Source organism: Ammospiza nelsoni, chromosome 7 (genome assembly GCF_027579445.1).
Source record: "Ammospiza nelsoni isolate bAmmNel1 chromosome 7, bAmmNel1.pri, whole genome shotgun sequence".
In the NCBI taxonomy this organism is placed as follows: Eukaryota; Metazoa; Chordata; class Aves; order Passeriformes; family Passerellidae; genus Ammospiza; species Ammospiza nelsoni.
Genome location: NC_080639.1, coordinates 18248034 through 18270302, shown reverse-complemented (window position 1 = coordinate 18270302; position 22269 = coordinate 18248034). Strand labels below are relative to the sequence as shown.

Below are 22269 nucleotides of genomic sequence, written 5' to 3'. Positions count from 1 at the left end.
TTGGACTATAAATTTCAGTATGTCAGCATTGGGCCAAGGCAACAGACTCAAAAAGGACCTGAAGGTCACGAAACAGAGATTTTACGAAGTCCACTTATTTGTTGAAATGTATTTCATTGGATATTCTGTTGCAATGAATCCTATGATGCCAACCTCAATATTTTCGCAAATACCCATGGTGGGGGGGGGGGGGGTGGGTGGGATGTGTGTGTGTGTGTGATCTGTAACAACACATAAACAATATTCTTGTACACAAAACTGCATTGTGTTGATCGCAGCAGAGGCTCTGTTAAGAAATTTTCACCAAGCCCACACCATCTTTTAATATTTCATATCAAGCAGATTGACACATGTAACCTCGTATATTTTTTCCTTTTGTTTACCTGTTTTTAATATCCCGTGCATTTATTTCAAAATGGCAGAAAGAAAACCAAACATCTCGATCGATGAAACGCAGTTCATCTATGGAAATTACTTTTAGTGTCAAACAGAATATTTTAACTCCTGCCCGTTGGTTGTGTTAATATATGTTTTCACATATGCACAGTCTCGTGCACACGCGTTATACCGAATAATTCACAGGCATGTGTGATGAAGGAGGGGGTGAACAAAGATTCATCTTTACTTTTGTTTACATAAATCAATCCATAAATACATAAAAGCGCGGGCAAACAAAATAACATCTTCAATACAAAAACGTATAACTCTGAAACTACCACACATGGAGATTTAATGCTGTAATATGTGGGGGAACATGATCGAAAACGCGATAGCAGTCGTCTTCAAAGCACAGGCGTCTTTCCTGGCTGCCATGTGTAAACGAGGCGCATTCTTTGTATGCAGTTAATTATAGCTCTGGCAAAAAAATAAAAGAGGGTCACCGAAACGTGCTAAGAGAAAATGGCACTTAAGGGGGGGGGGGGGGGGGGAGAGGAAAAAAAAAAAGGAGAAAAGAAAGAAAAAGGAAGAAAAAGGAAGAAAAAGGAAGAAAAAGGAAGAAAAAGGAAGAAAAAGGAAGAAAAAGGAAGAAAAAGGAAGAAAAAAGAAGGGACCCAACCCCAGTGCAGGCAGCGAAGGCAGAGTCGGTGGCGCTGGCCCCGCGGCGCTCCGCAGTTCGCGTTCCCGGCCAGCGGCGGGGCCGCGGGCAGCGCCGCCTGCCGCTGCCGCAGCGCGCCGCCAGAGGGCGCCCGCGCTCCACCCTTGCGCGGCCGCCGCGCCCGCCCTGCGCGCCCGCGGCCCGAGCAGCGCGGCTCGGCCTGGGCACCGCGGGCACGGACGGGCACGGACGGGCACGGAGGGGCCGCCCGCGGAACCAACGCACAGGAACAGGGTCGGGGGTGTCTGGCGCGGGTGCGGGAAGCAGGCACTGCCCCTCTGTGCCCCTCCGCAGGGTGAGGCAGTTTCTCTATGCCGCCGCTCAGCCCCTGCCAGGCCCTGCCTCTGTGCTCTCTGGCGAAGGGCTTTTGCTGCTGTCTGTCCGCGTCCGTGTCCGTGTGGGTGTGCCCGGGCCTTTCCCGCCTCCCCCGCCTTTCCTTGGGCTGCCCGGGGGTCCCTAAGCCTCCGCGAGTTCCTAAAGCCGTGCACCCCGGGGCCCCTGCTTGGGCAAGGGTGTCCTTGCGGGCACAGGGCCCGTGGGGTGCTCACATGCGGGGCAGCCGGGCTGGTCAGCGAGACAAAGCGAGTTAATCGGCCTGGAGACGGGGGGGTGGTGGAAGAACGGGGCGCGATGGGGAGGGAGCCTGAAATGCCTTTTATGTAACCACAAGGATTTTTTTGTCAATTCGCATCAGACGGTCACACGTGGCTCTGGCTGGGCCTGTATTATATTTCACCTACATTTTTCGTCTCTCTCCAAAATAGGGCGGACTCGAGTTCCTGAGGGTGTCTCTCCAAAAATCTGATTCCCACTGCAGGACGAAGCGGGAAAGAGAGGACTGCTTCTTGGGGCACGGGGGTGGCCGGTCCGGGCGGGGGCAGCGCCGAGCCTGCCGGGCAGCGCTTTTCTTCCTTCCTTCCTCCCGGCCAACAGGGCTCGCTTATTTCGGACCGAGTCCCCGAGCGGTGCTAACCGTTCACCCACACATTTTTATTTTTTCGCCCCCCTCCCTCTCTTTGCCTCGGTAATGACGTCCACCAAGGGTGAAATGATGGAAAGTATATTCATAGGCATGATTTCCATTAAGTATCAATTAACCTGGAGCCTCAGCCATGCGTGCAAGGCGTCAAGGGTAAATGTGCATCTCATTTCCCTGCGATCCGCTCGCCTGGAAGGAAATGACCCGCAGGCCCCGTTGGCAAGGGGGCCCTGCCGCTGCACGGTGCCGCCCCACGGGCACCCCACTGCCTTCGCCTGCACCCCGGAGACCCTGCGGTGGGCATCGGCTTCTCTGCGGGGCTCTGCCCTCGCCGGCCGCGGTGCAGGCCATGCTGCGGGCAGTGCAGCCCCGCTGAGCCGGGCGGCGCGGTCCCGGGCAGCGCGCCCGCGGTTATCGCGCGGGATCTGCGCGGCCGCCTCGCCCCTGCGCGCCCGGCCTTTCAGCGGCTCCTAGCGAGCGCACACCGGCGGGGGGAGCGGGGTTGCCGCGGCCGGGGTGGATCCGGGCAGGGCTGGGCCGAGTTTTTTTCTTGCCCGAGGAGCGGCACATGTAAACTGAAGCCAAAAGTCCCCCCTGAGCTCATGAGCGTGTGTGTGTGTGTGTGTGTGTGCGTGCGCGGGCTGCTGTGTGCCTAATAGGAAATAGTAAAAGCAGTGAGGCAGGTCATTTTGGGAGCGATTATAATCCAGTCCTGGTCACCACATACACGGAGAGCAGGAGCGGGGAGCGCACGGGCCAGCGGCGGCGGCGGCGGCATGAGCGCGGCGTAGAGGCACCGGCGGCGGCGGCGGCGGCGAGAGCAGCGCCCCGAGCCCCCGCCCGCCGCTGCCCCCTCCCCGATGAGCTCCTACTTTGTCAACCCGCTCTACTCCAAGTACAAGGTGGCGGCGGCCGCGGCGGCGGCGGCGGCGGGGGAAGCCATCAATTCCCCGTACTACGACTGTCACTTCGCACCCGAGGTGAGCGGCCGGCACGCCGCCGCCGCCGCCGCCGCCGCTCTGCTCTACGGGAACGGCGCGGCCGCCGCGGGCTTCCCGCACCCCGCGCCCGGCGGGGCGGGGGGCGGCGGCGGCGCGGGCCCGGACTTTTACCAGCCGGCCGGGGGGAGCCCCACGGCCGCCTACCAGCCGCCTCCTCCTCCCCCCGCCGCGCCTCCGCCTCCTGCCCCCTGCAGCGGGGTTACCTGTCACGGGGAGCCCGCTAAATTTTACGGATACGATAACTTACAGAGACAGCAGATTTTTACGACACAGCAAGAGGCCGAGCTGGTACAATATCCTGACTGTAAATCGTCCAGTGCTAATATTGGCGAGGAACCAGACCACTTAAATCAGAGCTCGTCTCCTGCTCAAATGTTTCCCTGGATGAGACCACAAGGTTGGACGCAGTCAAAAATTTGCTTCCATCTCACGTCTGAGTTTGAAACTTTCTTTTCCTCCTCCTGCTTCTTTCTCGCTGACTCTCGCTCCCTGCCTCTGTCTCCCCCACTCCCTACCTCTCTCACCGCGAGTCCTATCACCGCGGTGGCCTGCGATAATAAAGATATGCAGTGAGCAAGCAGAAACCTCTGCAGCAGGCAGCTCCCGACCCAGGAGTAGCCTTTGAGACGCCTGTCGGACGCCGAGGCGCAGCTGACACGCTCGCCTGTCTCCCGTGGAAGGGTGCGGGGTCGGGAAGGGGGTGGTGTACAAGATGATAAAGTGCCCCCGCAGCATCCTATGCAGGAGGACAGCTGAGGCGCTTCGTGCATTTACTGTCGCTGTGTTCCTCTCACTCAAGTGCAAAGCTCTAGACTCCTCTGTGCCCTCTGCCTTCTCTCCCTGCGGTTCTGTGGCGCTTCTCTCGAGGGATTCCGGAGGCACCGGGGTCCTCGCTGCCTGCCTGCGCCTTGTTTTGAACGGCCACAGCAACTTCCAAACCCCTGTGTTTTTGTTTTAAACAGCAGCGCCGGGTAGGAGGAGAGGAAGACAAACATACAGTCGATTCCAGACTCTAGAGCTGGAAAAGGAGTTCCTATTTAACCCCTATCTGACCAGGAAGAGAAGGATCGAGGTGTCCCACGCACTAGGACTCACCGAGAGGCAGGTAAAGATCTGGTTTCAGAACAGGAGGATGAAATGGAAAAAAGAGAACAACAAGGACAAATTCCCCGCTTCCAGACAGGAGGGAAAGGAAGGGGAGGCCAAAAAGGAAGCACATGATCTGGAAGAAGACAGAGCTGAAGGCCAGACAAATTAATTTTTGCCCCAAATGTCTTTGTGAAAGTCAATAAAAAATAAGCAGGGCTAAAGCCCGACATGTCGGCTCATCCACACCTCTACGTGATCTTGTCGTGGGACGAGTGACCCCATATCCCTCCGTTTGACATCTACCTGCTTCGGGTGCTTCACTTGTTTGTGCTTTTATTTTGTTTATTAGCGTATCCAGAACGATCTCTAGATTTAACATTTCCTCTACTTATTTCTTCAAATTTGATACAGAGTTTCTAGCAATAAATTTCTAATGATATACATATATATATATATTTGCAATCTTAATGGACGGTGATTGTGGGAAACGACATAAACTTCCTAATAATAAATATTAATAAGTAAGACATTTAACAATGTTTTATTAATCAAGACAAGTGCACTTGTACAATTTTAATTCTTGTTTTTATCTTATGTTGAATAAATTAAATTAATAATCTTGAAGACAATATCACAGGAATATATTTAACCTTCTTCTATAATATTTGATTAAAATAAACTGAATTTATTAGATTATAAAATGTATCGGCCTCTCTATATTCCTTTTGTAATCTACTCCTCAAGGAACATCCAGAGTCTCCCCCGTCTCTCCTCCGATGCTGGGTGTTTCAGCGGGGTTTGGAAATGGCGCATTGTGTATAAAACCTGCTTTTCGCAAGCAGCTGCGGTACCGCTGTCCAAGCAGCGGCCAGCGGGGACCGCGGCCTCACCTGCGAGCCGAGCGCAGGCTGCGGACCGGCCCCGCTGTGTGCCCGGGCCCTGCTCCCGCCGGTTCCTGCCCCGCTGTGTGCCCGGGCCCGACTCCCGCTTGTTCCTGCCCGCACCCGTGCGGGACAGCGCTGCCCCAACCACGGCCCTGCCGTAGGGAGCATTTGCTGCCTGCCTGGCCGCAGGGAGAGCCCGCAGAGCGTTCCGGCCCCACGCCATCCCCAAGGGCTGCTCCAAGCAAACCAAAACGGGCCCAGCCTCCCCCGAGGTTGGCTGACAAGCAGGGAAATACAAAGCTTTTGCGACCTTGCGTGGCGGTTTCTGGAGGGCTGTAATTCTTAGGAGTCCCAAGCCAAGCGTAGACCGAGAGAAAGATGTTTCTGCCCCTAAATATTATCATATGATGCATTTCCCAGCGGAGGCCGCGCTGAGGATAGAGCCTGCCTCACGGTTCCGGCAACCACGGGAGGAAAGGTCCGCTCTGATTAACAAAACAATTTAATTTCTCTCTGCCCTCCCTCCTCTCGCTCCCGTTCCCGGCAGGGTCCCGCAGAGCGCGGTATCAAACAGGGCGGCCGAGAGCAGCCCTTTTTAGGAGCAGCAGGCAGAGGGTCGAAGGATGAGGTATAAATCTCTACCAAGATTTTTGCGTCATTTTTTTCCCTACCGGCTGACGCTCCCCTGAGTAATGGCTCCGTGAAGGAAATCGAATGGACGCGCCAGAAACTGCGACAAACACGATATATAATTCTGTTTTCTGCCCAGAGACGACCGTGATCCCGACGAGGCCGGGGCTGAGGCGAGGCCTTGCTCGGACAATCGCAGCCCGGTTCCCGAGGCGGTGCCACCCGCCGCTGGGCCCTTCTCTCGCTCCGCTCCGGGAGCGCGGCCGGCGCGGCGGGACCCGCCGTCCGCGGGCACGGGACCTGCGGGGCGGGTTGGGTTCATTTCGTTTCCCTTCCCCGCTCCCACCACCGAGGCAGGCACGTTTCCACTGCTGCAAAGCGCCAGCTCTGGAGGGAGGCACGAGCGAGCGGAGCTATTGTTCTTAGTTTTATTTTAATCGCCTAGCTGGCTAAAGGTTGTAAACAAGGGGAAGCTGCAACAAAGCAGTGAAAGAAACATTTTTGCTGCATGGATTTGCATAAATGCACCAGTACACGTAGTGTCAGGGGAGGATGTGGGGCTGGGAGCTGCGCGTTTAAGGTAACTCGGTGGCCCGACACGCAAAACCCCCTGGCTTTTCAAAACAATACTCGTGCTAGTGGCACCGACATATTTGGTCTCCGGGCAGGAAAAGCCTCTCGGTTTTGCTGCGCTGGCGGCGGAGGCTGGACTCAGCGCGGTTCCGGCGGCCCTGCTGCGGGAAAGCCGTGCCGGGGCCGCCCGCTGCCATCCCGGGCTGCCCGCACGTCGAGGACCTTCACACACCAGCGGAGCACTCCTTAGGCTGTTGTTTGTCCGGAAAAGAGCTGCTGTGATAGTTGTTTTTAATTATCAGACAAAGAATAAAATTAAAATATTCCTGAAGAAGTTTCCGTTGCGTTGCTCTCCTAGGACCGACTGGGAACGCAGCCACGCAGGCAAAAACTGACTTCCCTGAGCCCGCAGAATTGGTCAAGGCCTAGTGCTGACTGGAATCGCCCCTGTCTTACTCATTAAGAATAACAAAACATTGCTATTGTTGTTAAGGCATTTACCCCCATAGACTGGCATCTGAATCTCTCCCTCGGTTTCACTTGGAAACTTGCAAAGAAAAAAGATAACCGAGTCAGGAATTGAGCCAGACGACCACTGAGTCCCCTGTAAAACCGGAGCCATCGGACTTTTGGCCAGGAAAAGCCGTAGCTGCGCGGATTGCGGCGGGAGCGGCGGCGAGAGGCCGTCTGAGGCGGCCGCGGGGTGGATGTTCCGCGCCTTTGGTTTCCGCGGAATTTCTCCGTTCCCTGAGGAGCAGCTCAGGGCGGCCGTGAGCGCCGCAGGGACACCACGGGAGATGCCATCGCCTCCGCCGAGGCAATATTCAAAGGTGTGCAACTGCCTGAAGCAGAGTGTTAAAAAGATCCAACCTCGATCCTACATCTTTAGGCGTGATTACTTTTGTTAGCAGTTACAACCAGCACGGAGGTCACGGATTGAGGGCTCTGGCTATTCCCTGAAACAAAACTTGAGCTAGAACGTCCACAGTACTCCGTCTCCGAGCCGAGTATTGCTAGTGGACACAGGCCCATTTAAATTTGTTTTAGAATACTTTCTAGGAATCGGATTTTCCCTGCTGGTGCCCCGGGAATGTTTTATCGGGGGCGGAGGCAGCCTGCCCTGGGCGCGGTGACAGTGCCCGGCGCAACCTGCGGGAACCGCGCACGGCGGGGTGGGGAAGAGCCTCGGACCATTTTTATGTCGGCGACGGCTTCCGCTTCAGTAGTGGGCGCTAAAGCAGATGTGGTTTCTTTTAGTGCCCGGCGGAGCGGTGGGGAGGGGTGGGAGAAGAGGGTGGGGATGCGGGTTAAGCCCCCTTTCGTTTGGCAAGAAACGGATCCTTCGGCACAGTGCCGTGCCCCTCTTTATGCGGTTCCGCGACCGCTTGCCCCTCTCTCCGCTCCCCCGCGCGGATCTCCCGCGCCCCCGCCGTGCTCGTGGGGCTCCGCCACCGCGCCCGTGGCGCGCAGGCCGGGGGCAGGCGGGACCGGAGCCTCACTAAAAGCGCAGCGCGCAGGCGAAAGAAACATGGCGCTGGGAAGCAGTATGTGCAAAATCCGCAAGGAATTGCAGTAAATTCCTTTTTGTTTGAAGAAAATTTACAACTTGGTAATAGACCTTTTTATGACCTATTTGGGCTCGTCATTGGCTGCGGCTGGTCATGTGCAGGCAGCGAGCGCTTTCATGGCCTTTTCCTGATTTCCCTGGCGAATTTCCCCCCGCATTCTGCCTTCAGAGAGCCTCAGCCCCTCTTTTTCTAACCTTTGTCTAGGCTGAGGTGTATGGCAGTCGCCCTCATGTTTGTGCCCCGCTCCCCCAAACCCGCGGCCGGTCCCGCCGCCGCACTGACACTTGCCCGGCCCCGCGCCGCCTCCTCTCCCGCGCCCACGGAGGGATGCGCGGAGACCCGCGCCCGCCGCCGCGCCGCCCGCAGCCCCTCGCTCTTCTCCCACCGCTCGACGCCCCCGCTGCCGCTATCTCCTCCGGCACACGGATTGCTACACGGGTGCAAAATGGATTACAGCGACCCTTCCGGGCTTCTCCGCAGGCGGGCAATGCCGCGAACTGGTAAGCACTAAGTTCCCCTCGGGCTGGTGGCCGGTACTCCGCGATATGCGGCACGGCACCGGCTCCCCTGTCCTCCTGTCCCTCTTCATCACCCGTCCCTCGAACACCCTTCTTCTTCCATTTAGTATTGCTATTACTATTATTACCGCTATGATTGCTGTTGTTGTTGTTGCTATTGTAATTATCGTGGTGTTGTTATTATTAATAGTGGTTGTGGGCATGCCGCAGAGTGAGAGCGGCTGTTGCGCGCCGTCTCTCGCGGAAAATGCGCCGCGGGCCGCGATGTCTGGGTGTTCCGCGGTGAGGGGCGGAAGGCTGGGGCGCGGTGCGCGCAGGCAGCGCCTCGCCTGCCCGTGGGGCTTCTTCCGATATAAGGCCGTCTGCTTTTGGGATAGTTTTTTCGCCCTGCCAGCCTGAAGCGTGCTGTGGTGGTGCTGTAGTTTGTTTCCCCATGGCGGAAGGGCAGCCTAGTAACTTTAAAGCCTAACAGGTGTTTTCGCAGGAGAAGCGGGTCAGAGCTCCCGCGGGGGCGGAGGGCGCGGGGCGGCTCCGCCGAGCCGGTCGAGCCGGGGGCTGTGCCCGAGGCCGGTCCCGGGAGCCCTCCCCTGCCCCGCAGAGACTTTTTCTCGCATCCTTGTCCCGCTGCGGCGCGGAGCCAGGGCTGCGGCTCCGAGCTGCTCGCTGGGCGGCACACGGGCCGGGCTCGGCTGCCGGAACGCGGGAGCGGCTGCGCGGAGACGCGGCCAGGAGCGCACGACCGCAGTACGGCCACTATCCACGTGGAAATCGTCGGGGGCTAGATGGAGGATAAGCTCTCGGAAATAAACCCAACAACAAATCCTTAGGTTTATTTTAAAATGTGTCGAGGGGATAGAATAGCTAACTATTCCTGCGTTACCCATATGTGTATATACATCCATATTCACCTTACCTATATTCGTACATATATATCGTATCCACACGTCCATTTCTCTCTGCAGAACACATACTCTTTGGGAGTATGTTGTTGCGAGTGTACATATGCTTTACTCATTCCATCTTATTTCCGAACTGTGAGTGCACGGTGGAAAAGCCGCCGTTTGTTGTTTAGCATTCACATCGATGCTCGGTGGCTGCAGTGCACCGTGCTGTTGCACTGCAGGAATTCACCCACTCGCCATTTACCCCGAAAGCAGCCAGCTAATTAACGGCAAAGCAGAACGCCCGGCTACACAATACACGGCGAGGGTGGAAAGGTGCCAGTCGTGCCCCGAGTACATGTTTTGAACCCACGGAAGAAATTGTTGTTTAATCCACCCCCGAGCACCCCGCAGCCTGCTGAGCCCGAGCCCCGCTGCAGTCAGCGATAGGATCCGTGTCCCCCACGCTCTGCCTGTTTGCACAGCCGGCCGCCCTGCGCTCCTGCAGGACTTGGGGATTATTTTGGACGAATCGTTTTCAACATAGCAACAGTCTTCAAGAGTAACGTGGAAAATATGCGCTGCGTTAGGTTTCACTCTCAGAATCCCTCCTAGGTGACACAGTAATTATAGCTACTTGACTATAAATCTCTCCAAAAACTTCGGAAAATCTCGTCCTTGAGTTGTTTTGAAATTATTCGTAGCCTGGGGAAAAGAAAAAAAAACAAAAGCAGGATGTTCTAACGAATTCTAATATGTATGTGTGTCTGCGGGTCCATCTGCTGACACATACGGATATACACATGCATTTATGATTCCACTGGTTCATGTGGGAATTCGGCTTTTTTCTAAATGGCTTCCTTCCTGGCTTGCTTTTGCTCTTATTCTTTTCTTTATCAGATGTATGTTTGTATTTATTTATTTATTTATTATTAACTTTAAAGTATACATAGGTCTACTCATGTTCTTAAACACGCCTATGGAATTGTAAGCACTCATAGCAAACAAATACGCCTTTATATATATGGCACATATATATATTTATATGTACTTGTTTATATACATATGGCACATATGAGGACTGTATTTTTATATCTATTTATGCACCTATAAACATGGCATAAGAGGTGTTGGTGTGCTGAAATTTTTGGAGTACAAGATTCACAGTCAAATTTCTTGCACTTGCTTCCTTTTCTGATTTGTTTGACAAAATTGTACTCTTTTTTTTTTCTTTTTTCTTTCTTTTATTTTTTCTTTCTTCTTTTTTCTTTTTTTTTTCTTTTTTTTTTTTTTTTTTTTTAGAGTGCGTGTGTGTGTTGAAAGGAAACAGCCGATCCCCAGTGCACCCTTTACTGACGCACGGGCAGTATAAAAACACCATCATCACAAAGCAGCTGGCAGGAAGCGGCAGCCCCCTGTCCCTGTCAGTGCCGGGGCACCGCTGGCACCCGCTGCCATTCGGGAAGCCAGGTTGGCTCCCGCTTAGCTGCTGCAGGTTGCATGGAAGAGAAGGGCAGCCTCTGTTTCCCCAGCCTGGCAGGGCTTTGGTGCAAGGAGGAGGGTGTGTTGTGAACTGCGGGCCCGGGAAACCCGATGAGACTAGGCGAAGATATGTATGTTGGTTCTGCGTTCTTAAGAACTGAAAATCCCGCCGATTCATTTTCTCGTTGCCCCAAAAAATATGATTCCCACAGGGTGTTTTATGTGCGCTTGGGACAGAAAAAGAAACCCGAACAAAGACGGTATTTCACCCCTCGGTTGGCAGGCAGCTGTTAAAGGTATTTACTGCTCTACTGCAGTGCGGCACTCAATGCTGCTGGAGCGGGAGAGGAAAAAACAGGAAGCGAAAGGAAAAGATGAGGCGCAATAAACATTGCAGCAGGTCGCGGAGGCCGGGCGGGGCGCGGAGGAAGGGTCCCTGCGAGAGACAAGAGGCAATAAAACTGCATTCAGCGGCAGCAGGCTCTGCCCGAGCCTAGCGCTCGCCTCCCATCACGCGGGGGAGGGTGCGGCGGGAAGGGGAGGCGGCCCGCGGTGCCTGCCCAGCGCCCCCCGCCCGGAGCTGGAGCCTGCCAGGGGGCAGCGAGGGGCGGCGGGGTCCCCTCGGCGCCCGCCCGGCCTGGCTCCGCCGCCTCTGTCCGCGGGTGGGCGCCCGCCCCGACGGAGCGGGACGCGCTCACCTGCCCGCGCTCCCCCTCAGGGCCGCCGGGCCGGGCCGCGGAGCCACCGCCGGGGGCGCGACAGGCCCCGGCCGCCGCCACCAGCCCTCCTGTCTCACGGCCTCTTCCAGGAGAAGGCGCTCTAGGACAAGCCTGGCCGCTCTCCCCTCCGCGGGGCGAGGGGCCCGCCGCCAGCCCCGGGCCCGTGCCCTGCCGCCCGCCTGCCCGCGGCACAGGCCCACCGGCGGGAGGGGGACATGGGCGGGGCTCCACCGCCCTCCTCGGGCGCCTCAAGCCGCCACCCGGCTGTCCCACTCCCTCCAGCGCCGAGATTTCCCGTCCTCACCCGGGTCCGCAGACCCCGGCGCGCCCTCGCTCTCCCCGCCTGACCCGCGGTGCCGCGGGGCTCCCCCCGTGTGCCCCGCTGCCCTCCCGGTCACCAGCCCGCGCTTTGATGTCGGGCACCCGCCTCTTCCCTCCCCGCTCCTTTGATGCGGGTGCCAGAGCACCCTCCTTCCCGCCGGCTCCCTTCCCGCGGGCGCAGCCCCCGGCCCCCGCGCACCCTCCCTTGCCTCCTGCAAGCCGGGGCCCGGCAGAGCTCCCTGCCTCCGCCTCTCCTGTTGCCTGCAGGCTTCACCTTCCCCAGCCGTGCCCGGACACGACCCTGGCGGCACCCACCCCCACGGGCCGTGCCTGCCCCGGCGGGGCGCTCCCACGGCCCCCGGCCTCCCCTCCCTGCCCCGCACTCCTCGCCCTCTTCCCCCGCGGACCCGAGGTGTCGCCGCCGCTGCCCCGTTTGATGTTGAGGCGCGGCTCGACGCCGCCCTGCCCGCTCCGGGCCTCCGCTGCCCCCGGATCTGCCTGCGGGCGTGGGGTGCTGCAGGCAGGGGACTTTGCATGCCCACATCCTGCTCTGCCAGGGCATGGGCGACGAGGTGACTCTTGAAAAGTCGGGGTTATGATAAAAGCGGAGGTGCAAAATGCGTTGGACGCTATCAAGGTACTTAATAGGTCTTCAAAGTCAGAGATGGAGCCTGTAATTTTCCGGCAGTGTGGTCCTCAGGGTAGGATGCCAGTCGTCGTGTCTGTCAAGTCGCACTGAGAGCGATGGCGGCATGCACATGTGATTCTATTCCCCCAACCTCTTTATCACAATTACCAGAGGGAAACCAATTGTTACTGTGTTATGTCATTACACCTCTTATCTGTCTCCAGATCATCAGCCCCAAATATGAAAACTTGCATAAAAGCCTAGAGAATGAACTGGCCAGAGCTTCAAAGTCAAATTTCACATTTGCATTTTAGAATAGGAAATGTGAAAATCGTTCTAATTCCCACTTCAAAAATCTCATGGCTAAAATTACTCAGTTACTGAAACATTTGTCTTGTCCTTAACTGAGAGGGAGCTGTATCTCAATCATCAACTCCTCACTATCTCACAGCTTCATCTTTCACAGCCCCATGCCCTGGACACGTGTGTCTGAAGCACATGCCCAGCCCGGGCCACCCCATTTGCCAGGGGCTGTCACTTCTGCAGCCTGGCTGCCATGCCACCTGCCTGTCCAAGGCTCCTCTCCTCCTGCACATGCCATGCAGTCTCTCATCTCCAAACCATGGCCTTCTCTTGCCCACAAGACAGGCCAAGAGAGCTGAAGCATTCACAGACTCTGAGGGAGGGATGTGATGCTCACAGTACTGCACAGGGCCTGGAGCCCACCCATGGCTGCCTGGGGCCTGACCTGTGCCATACCCAGCACACAGGGCCAGGCCTGGGGCAAACACACTCGATTTTGCATGCTACTTCTTGTCCCAAACTCTTTCCCCCACGTTTTATTGCACTTTCTCATTACACCCCACCCCTCCTGTCCCACCACTCAGCCTTTTCTTTCCTCTCTCCAGGTGTGGCCACTTTGGCTCCCTGCAGCTGCCTGCTGCTGAAGCCCTTCTTCCAGAGGCCAGTGGGGGTGGTGTGTTTGGGGAGGAGGCAGATGGAGGCTACCACAAAGCCTGATCCAGGGCCCACTGTGGCCAGGCCCAGGTGCCTGAGCAGGGCTCAGGGAGCTCCAGGGAACTTGTCCCTCTGCCTGCCCAGGACTGGGAGCGCAGGCCGTGCACCAGCTGACAGAGACCCTGCAGTCAGCCCCATGCAAGGCAGCCCATTCCTTTTTCTGGGATGGCTGGCTGCAGCCCCTGGGCCTGATAAAGCTCCTCAGACCGTGCACTGTGTCTGAAATGCCACCTTGTGCCCTGCCCCTGCCAGCTGTCCCGGGCAGGGGAGAGGAAAGGGCTCTTCCACAGCTTAGGCCACTGAAAAACCATGAAGGCAATGCTTTGTGAGTAAGGGCTTGCAAAGAGCAAGAAAAATAGTGGAATGCAAAGCCACTCTGCTGGATCATAAAGAAGGAGCAGGGAAGGACCTGGGGATGCCTCTTGTTATCTGAAGGAAGAGAAATTGTTCAGCTGTGACTGGAGCCATCTAAAAAATATAGAGAGAGCTGAGCCGGCCCTTTTGGGTGACTTCATAAGTAAGAGCAGACTCTAGTGTTAACAGGCACCACTCAGTTGGTGCCACCACCCAGCAGGGAATTGCATTTTGCTCGTTTTCCAGAGCCGAGCCCCCGGGCGGAGGCGCACTCTCACCCCCGGGCCGGGCGAGGGCCGTGTCCCCTCTGCAGGGGCCGGTCCCGGCGGGGCTGACACAGCTCCCCGCCCTCTGGGAAGGCACGAACCCTTCCTGGGATGCACCAGGAGCTGCTGGCCGCTCCGACGTCCCCATCTTAGCCATGATAGATTGGGAGCTGATGCCCGAGTTTCTTCATGCTGTGTGACTGCCTGGGACATTTGACTTCCTGTGCTCGGGCTCCTTGAAATTCTCATTTGCGAGCTCACACCTTGCTCCCTTCACACCCGGGCTCTTTTATTGCTTTATAACCGTCCTTAAACTTCCAGTCCTCAAAGATCTCTTTGTGGCAGGCTTCACACTTTCTCCCTTTCCGAAGCCCTGTGCACTCACTCTTGGCAGCAGTTTGGTCCCTTACAAAGGTCCCTCGGGTGCCCGGCGAACCTGCAGCCCCTGGCACAGCTCTCCCAAGCTTTGAGATGAATGACTTAAAGCCGTTTTGCAGGGGAGCCTCACCAAAATGCCATAAACACCCAGGAAAGGGAGAAAAGGTTCCATCTTTCAGTTGGTTGGGGGTTTTTTGGTTTTGTTTTGTTTTTGTGGGTTTTGTTTTGTTTTGGTTTTTTTTTTTTTTTTTTTTTTTTTTTTTTTTTTTTTTTGTGGGACTTCTTTTTATTTCCTCCTAAAGATGTGCTTCTTTGTACCCCAAGAGCTGTAAAGAAAGGTTTGAACTGGTACCCACAGAAAACACGCCCGGCTCCTTTCCCAAGAGCACTTTGGGAGCACTAAGTCCCCTTTGCAGCTTTTCCTAAAACACGCTCCTCAAAAAGGCAGGCATAACGCCATGCAGCTGAGCTTCCACCCATCCCCGCTATTTCGACCCGGTCCCGTTTTATAGGGCAGATTCAGAGAACCTTTATTTAGCGAATAAAAGTTTAAAGCTGAAGGTTATTTATGGTTCCACAGAGATAAGTCCTGAGTGGCTATTTAGAAGCACGTGATTCCAATAAACTTTGTTTTATGGCTTGAGAGTTGACAAGCCAAAATATAATTCCCACCATAAATTAGTTTAAGAGCATACAAGTGCAGATGCTTTCGTTCCTGGAAGCAGTAATCGGGAAAGTGTTAGCAGGGAACCGTCGGCGGAATGCGAGCGCGCAGGCACCTCTGCTCCCGGGTCCCCCAGGCCGCGGGGGGAGCGCACAGTAAGTCCGCAATCCGCCTCCCTCCGCCGCTCGGGCTCGGGCCCGGGCACTCACCGGAGCGGGGCGGCAGCGCTGCCCGCCCGCCGCGGCTCCGGGAACCCGCAGGTACCCTCAGGTGCTGCGGCCGCGCCGGGGCCAGCCGGCTGCTCTGCCTGAGATTTACGAATTTGATGGCGTTTCTTGAATGGAGATAAGCTTTTTAATTTTTTTTTTTTAAATAAAAGCCATTTATTTTAATAAAAATTGAAGATAAAAAGAAAGGCTCCGTAAGGGTATGCTTAGTGCCAAAATACTGATATTAATCCACTCTGCTCGCGGGCTATGAATGTTACCTAGAGTGGGCAGAACTTAAAAAAACAACAACAAAAAAAGAAATAATTAAATTAACAAGAAAGGTCTTAGGAACCTCTATGCAGTGAAGTATTGATAGGGAGGCAAATGCTCTGTGTTTAATACAATAACTCGCCAAGATATCGTAGGAAGGCAATACAGGAGATGAAAAATCGCTAACAGAAAAGAACCCCCCAGTAGTATTTACTTTTAAATATATGATGAGTTTCAGGAGAAGTAGACTAAACGTGTGGGTTTGCTTCCCTTATGTGATCTTTAAATAGATTTAATAAAATATTTGAAGGAAAGTTGAAGTCAAATCTATCCTTCTATAATGCAAACAAAGGCGCATAGGCGCATGTCTCGTGGTTACTCAGAGGTTAATTAGGTGATCCTAAAAGAAAACTATTTTGGAGTAATCCGATATTCATTCTGATAAATTTATAGGTCTTTCTGTGTTTAGCACGGATGTAATGCTGCGTGGCGTATTTTGTGGGTGCTGGTTTGGCAAAGGTGATCTGAATGCAACTGGATTCCCACAGAACAAAAAAAAAAAAAAAAAAAGGCCTTTGTTATTCTTTTCCATTAGTGAAAGAAGGAGGTCTGGCTCTTCATTTCTTTAGAAATTATCCCGTATAAAATTTAGACTATGAATATTAAAAGTGAAAGATCACACCCCAGGCACAGGGAAATCGTGTATTCATAAAAAACTGCCTGAACGCAACGTGGTCCTCATTTGGAAGGGGCTTCCATCCCACCACTCCTCTGCTTGCAGGATTTACCACCAGCTCCTCTCTGCCTTCATCTATCAAACGTGGTTTGTAATTGTGCTCCAGAAATATCACCCGTATGTGGAATACAACAGTAACAAACGTTTTTATTGCAACAGGTTCTGCAGCATGGAAGAACATCCACAGTAAGTAACCTTTTATTTCTTGTAGTTTGTGTTATTCGAAAATCCTGGTTCTTCTCTCCAGACCTAAAAAAAACGCAAACTATGATTCCTGATGGATATTTCTTCCTTCTCCTCCTCCACCACCCCTCCCCCCCCCAAAAAAAAAGAAAAAAAAAAGAAAAAAGAAAAAAAGAGAAAGGACTATGTCAGCATGGGAAGGTTCTTGTGGAGTCAGTTTGTGGTACCATGTCATAATCCTGGCTAGCATTAAAAGCAGAGGTGCAGTCTCCTGGGGGTTTATTACAGGGCTGTACAGGTGTCGTCCTGCTTTTAAGCACTCCAAAGCAATTAGCAGCGTTTCCATTTTAACTCGGCGGGACTGTACAGCGCCTCCCTGTGCAGAATCCAGACGGATCACGTTGTATCCCAGCACCCCATAACCTTGGCTACTCCCAGTCTTTTCTGTAGACGGGATCCCAAGCAGAGCTGTGCCTGCTTTCTGCTGTTCCCCTCGTTTGGCACAGGCGGGTGGCGGGGTGAAAGAGGCGGCAGGGGCCGGGGCGGTCGGGGCTGGCGAGCCGGGGCAGCCCAGCTGCAGCCCGGGTCTGCGGGCAGTAGGGCTGCTCTGCTGGTGCGAGAGGTCTCGGGGCAAGGGAGACTCTAACGCGGATTTAGGTGCTGTGAAGGCACGGAATAGAATGGGTATCAGAGCTTAGCAGGGCAATCTTTTACTGTAGGGGTTTTCGCATCCCAAATGGTCCTGCCTGAGTTGCGCCAGGGGGACCGTGGGGAGGGCAGAAGATCAGTGTGTATCTGGAGCTGCTGTTGAACCTTTCTGGCTCCAGTGAGGAGCTGGGTGCATTGGTCCTGGTCTTCCAGGCTGAGACCGGCTTGTCTCTCAAAGAGGGAGAGAAAGACTGCGGTATTTGGAGATGCATTAGGTTGTACATCGCCCTTCCCGTTTCTGGCAGCCCGGCTCTGACCCGGAGCATGTGAAGGAGAGGAGTGTTTGCGTGTGTGTTTGTTTGCGTTTCCCCGCTTCCTCTCCCTGTTTCCTGATAAATAATCTCTTTCACTGTATGTGCCAAGCTTCTCCCGGTCTTTTTGTCTTCCATTGCAATATTGGTTTTCGAGTCCCATAAATACGAGCTAAAGAATCGCCTTCAGCGTTGCAATTTAAATTGTGTTCCATAGGTAACTTTCCTTCCCCCATAGCTCAGTCCTGTGCTGCTTAGACGCCCTTGGCATTTTATTCCAGGGTCGGCCCTAAATGTACGGATTACTTGTTTTCTGCCAACGTACATTTAGCATACTGATTATGAACCAGAATACAAAAAGCCTGATAGATCAAAAGTATTTTGTATGGGCAGTTGAACAGGAGGTGAATATATAACGCTTTTGTTCATCAATAACTCTTTGGCTTTGACCTGTCTGAGCAAGTCGTGCAATAAGGTGAAACGCAGGTCACAGCGTCTAACAAATATGAAAATGTGTAGTATTAAGCAGAACGGGGAGCTGCTGCTTCCCCAGCTCCCTCGCTGCTCCCTGGGCAGCCCTAGGCGGGCTTGTCCGCGCCCGGGGGCTGCCCCAAAGGAGAGCTCTCTTTGGGGGGCGGAGGGGAGTTACCCTGCCAGTTCAGCCGGGTGCTAAACAAGCCGGGCGGGGGGGGGGGGGGGGGTCCCCTCTCCCCTCAGAGAAAGGATGCGAAAGCGGGAGAGATGCTGAAAATAGCTGGGTAGGGATTTGAAGAATCCGGGGGCAGATGAAGGATATAAAGTCGTTTTGGGTTGCACTTGCTGTGAAGGAGGCACCGCCGCAGTGGTAGGAAAGCAGACGTTTGAAAATAGCATCTCCCAGCTCAGGCGCTTGGAAGCTGGAGGCAGCCAAACAACCCGGTGCACATCGCTCGGATAAGCGCAACACCCCCAAATCTGCCCTCCACAGTGGTTGGATGTATCACACCCGCACCATTATTTGTCCTTATGGTGCCTGTTTTAAACAGTGGAAGGAGAAGAGGTTGACCGCAGGACAGCAGTGAGGAGCTGGGTCAGACACAATTCATGAACTTTTGTACTCCTGTGTGCCGCTGTCGACAAAGTAAAAATAATGAAACTTTGTGATATGTTTGTAAATGATTTCGGCTGACCTCTCGCCCTGCCCTTCACCATAAACGCTACGGCAGGGAAAACCTGGGAGGGTGCGAGGCTAAGGCTCGCAGGCAGATCGCGGGGATAATAGCTAGACCAGCATAATAGGATGAAGGTAAATTTGGAAACTCTCTTTTTCCCGAGAGCAACTAACTCCAGCTTTAACCTCATCTTTTTCACCAACCGCTGTTTCTGTTGTCGGCTGTTTTGCTTCTGTTTCGATTTTTCAGAAATTCTTTTTTATTTTGGGGGAATTTCTAATTATGGAGAATCTTTTCAGATTCGTGTTAGCCTAAATATTAAAGACTCCTAGCTAAATTACTTGAACCATTATCATTCTAAATAGCGCAATTTGACTGACCACGTCCATTTTCCATAGCGAGGACGTAAGTGGCAGAGAATTTAAAGAAAGCGGCAGGTCTTTCTGAGAATTTGGTAGGCGAAATTCGTCGCTTTGAATTGGTGGAGGGTCGTGTAGCTCGATTGCAGCAATAATAACAAGCGTGAATCTTTTCTGAAATCCCACCTTCCTGCAAATCTGTATTTCAGAACTGAGTCCCACCAGAATAGTTTGCATTCCTCAGAAGACAGTAAGACACTAAGAGAATTGCAGAGACCTGCTATATTGTAGATGAAAACAGAATGTTATTACGTTGTCTATATATACCCTGTAGAACCGAATTTGTGTGATATTCATATAGTCACAGATTCGATTCTAGGGGAATATATGGTCGATGCAAAAACTTCACCTTTCTGCAGATGGTTAGAAGTTAAAATACTGGCGGAATCAAGAGGCATGTGCGTGCTGAACACTCAGAAATTATAAAAGTTTTGCTGCCTCGCTCCTATTTGCTAGGTTTTAGGACGTTTCTTAAAACTTCGGTTGTCATTCAGTCCTAACTCTCACTGACAATCTTTGAATCTAAACAGTTAAATTCACCAGAAGTTACAAAATTTCTGGGAGAAAAAAAAAAAAAAAGATATTATCTACCAATCAGTGAATGAGTCTTTTATAAGATACTCATAAATTAGCTAGATATGCGAGACGTTAGCAAAATTTCCCTGTCAAGGGTCCAGATCGCATCAAAATATTTACGACAGCAGCAAAAGCAGCATTCGCCTCGCTGGAATGTATTTACTTGTGCTCCAGGAATGATATTGATGAATGAAGACCGAATTTATCTCATTAAACCCGTGATATTTTTAACCTAATTAAATGACGTCTCCAGTTCAATTGATTGAACTTTAGTGGTTAAAAGTGAACTCTTTCTTGCCATCTGTACGATTTTATATACATACATGTGTAGATTTAGAAATATATGTTGGCGTTTACGTCTGTGCACGCATACGTTTGCACACGTATATTTTGAGGCTTGAAAGTGAATGAGAAGTTACTGATTGCCTAATTTTATTCAGCAGAACTAAATTCTGGTAACTTTTGGATGACCTCTGCTAGACAAAGACAGGACAGATCTATTGTACATCATATTACCCTCTTCTTTGATGGCTTTTCTTTCCCTCGCCTGCTTATCAGTTTCTTCCCTTTTAACCCCGCTTCAGCTCATCGCTCTGTATATTCCTTTCGATTCTTTTTCTTATTTTATTTAAAGCGAGGCACCAAGCCCCGGTGGCGATCCTGGCTAGCGGCTCGCACGGCAGGGCAGCATCCCCCGGGGCTGGGGAAGGCGGCTCAGACAAAAGGCTGTGGGCAGGGCAGCGGCCGCCGCCCCGGGGTACCCCCACACCTCCGGTACCTGGTTTGCGGGTGCGGCCCGCCGGAGAGGGGGGTCATTCGGTGAGAGGGATGTTATTGAGAGGAATCGCTGGAAATGCGGGGAAATGCGGCGGTGGGCGCCCGGCTCCCCATTGGCCGGGCCGGTCACATGCCCGCCTAACTTTATTCAGTTGACAGCAAGTAGGAGGGCTCTATGGCAGGGGAAAAAAAGACAACACGAGAAAAATTAGTATTTTCTACCTTCAGAAATTAATGGCCATGAGTTCGTATATGGTGAACTCTAAGTATGTGGATCCCAAATTTCCTCCTTGCGAGGAATATTTGCAGAATAGCTACTTAGGCGAGCAGGGGGCCGAGTACTACAGTGCCTCGCAGGGCGCTGATTTCCAGCACCAGGGACTCTACCCACGGTCAAACTACAGCGAGCAGCCCTTTAGCTGTAGCAATGCCCAGGGCTCTGCCGGGCAGCCGCGGGGTCACGGACAGGAGCAATCCGGCCCGGCGAGCCACTTCCCCGGCCCAGCAGAGCATTGTCCACCGCCTCCAATGCCCAACCCGCGAGCCTGCAGCCAGCAGCCGGCCCTCAAACCCCCAAACGGCTCCGCAGTTAAGCAGCCGGCAGTAGTTTATCCCTGGATGAAGAAAGTCCATGTTAACTCGGGTAAGGATCCTCTTCTTACTTTGCTCCTCTCCCCTGCTTCCGATCGGCCTCAGCGGCGCTCTGCCGAGTCCCTGCCAGGCTCGTGGGCGAGCTTTTTAAGCCGAGGTGGCCAATTACACTCGCCATAAATTTTTATTGCCGAGGAAATAGGCCGTTGGCCATGCGGGGCTTTGGCGTGCAGGAGAAAACTCCATTTTAGGAGCCTTCTAGAGGCTCCCAGCCTACCTAGCTGCGTGTGCCCGTAGTGCCTGCCTCAAACGAGGGGGGAAAGCAGCAGCCCGGCCATTGTAAGCGACTGGGACGAATCCAGCTCGGCCACACGCTCGCAGCTCGTAAGGTTTTCTTTTGTAAAGTCGGACCGGCAAGTCAAGATTAGCTTTGTAAAAGTTCTCCGTATTTTTTTCCCAGTGAATCCCAATTACAACGGAGGGGAACCTAAACGCTCCCGCACAGCTTACACCAGACAGCAAGTCCTAGAACTGGAAAAAGAATTTCATTTTAACAGGTACCTGACCAGGCGCCGCCGTATCGAGATAGCCCACACTTTGTGTCTCTCTGAGCGCCAGATCAAGATCTGGTTTCAGAACAGAAGAATGAAGTGGAAAAAAGATCACAAACTGCCCAACACGAAGGGCAGATCTTCTTCCTCTGGTTCAAACCCCCATTTACAAACTGGTTCCAAGGACCATCAGACTGACTTGACAACTTTGTAGAAGAGGTGAAATTTTCCATTTCATCCTTCGCTTCTGACCAGTACTGTACATAACTGACACTGCCCAAGCAGAACCTGCATGTAGCAGCTAAGGACACGAGAAACTGTCATCTTTCTTTAAGGTACTGTTGTACAAAGGAGACAAAATGACGCTACTTTGGACTTTATTTTATTTGCCTCTGCTAGCACAACCTAAAAAAGGAAAACAAAAAAAAAAAAAAAAAAAAAAAAAAGGAAAGAAAGAGAGAGGGAAAAACAAACAAACCATCATGCAGGCAGTGGGAATTGGGAAAATATTAAATGAGACCTTCTGTCCTTAAAAAATAATAAATCATTGAAAATGAAACTGTCCTGTGTTTCAGTTTTGAATTCTGAAGTGAAGATTGGATGCTTTATTCTGGGATTTATACTTTTAATTGTCTTTTTATCCCATGCAATTTCGGGAGGATGCATTTTGGGCAAGTTGAGGACAGGAAATTCATAGCATAGTCTTTTATTCGAACATAAAGACTAGTAATTGTGAACTTTTTTTTTTTTGTGCTGCTTTACCTTTCTCGGTGTAATGAAAATTCTTGCTCATTTCCAT

General features: G+C 53.1%; 3 protein-coding genes across 6 annotated transcripts in view; all 3 read left to right on the top strand.

Annotated features, from left to right (window-relative positions):
- The first annotated feature begins 2785 nt into the window (after positions 1–2785).
- On the top strand, positions 2786–4866 carry HOXD8 (homeobox D8). 3 transcript variants are annotated; one of them, XM_059475842.1, is made up of 3 exons: positions 2788–3055; positions 3326–3473; positions 4039–4866. In XM_059475842.1, exons 1-3 carry the CDS (start codon positions 2936–2938, stop codon positions 4332–4334), a joined length of 564 nt encoding a protein of 187 aa, XP_059331825.1. In that variant the 5' UTR covers positions 2788–2935; the 3' UTR covers positions 4335–4866. The 3 variants fall into 3 exon arrangements, with proteins under 3 accessions (XP_059331824.1, XP_059331823.1, XP_059331825.1); XM_059475841.1 differs by having other exon boundaries at positions 2786–3473; positions 4042–4866; XM_059475840.1 differs by having other exon boundaries at positions 2786–3473.
- Positions 4867–8265: 3399 nt separating this feature from the next.
- Positions 8266–22269, top strand: part of HOXD3 (homeobox D3) — a 28989-nt gene continuing 14985 nt past the window's right edge. Inside the window, exons 1-2 of one of the 2 annotated variants that reach the window (XM_059476446.1) lie at positions 15191–15203; positions 16423–16449. The gene's annotated coding sequence lies outside the window, so the exon portion shown is untranslated. Of the gene's footprint in view, positions 8321–15190; positions 15204–16422; positions 16450–22269 lie in introns of those variants that run through there. The other variant, XM_059476445.1, reaches the window with a different exon arrangement.
- HOXD4 (homeobox D4) lies at positions 20554–21947 on the top strand. Its single transcript, XM_059476447.1, has 2 exons — positions 20554–20971; positions 21380–21947. Exons 1-2 carry the CDS (start codon positions 20563–20565, stop codon positions 21682–21684), a joined length of 714 nt encoding a protein of 237 aa, XP_059332430.1. The 5' UTR covers positions 20554–20562; the 3' UTR covers positions 21685–21947.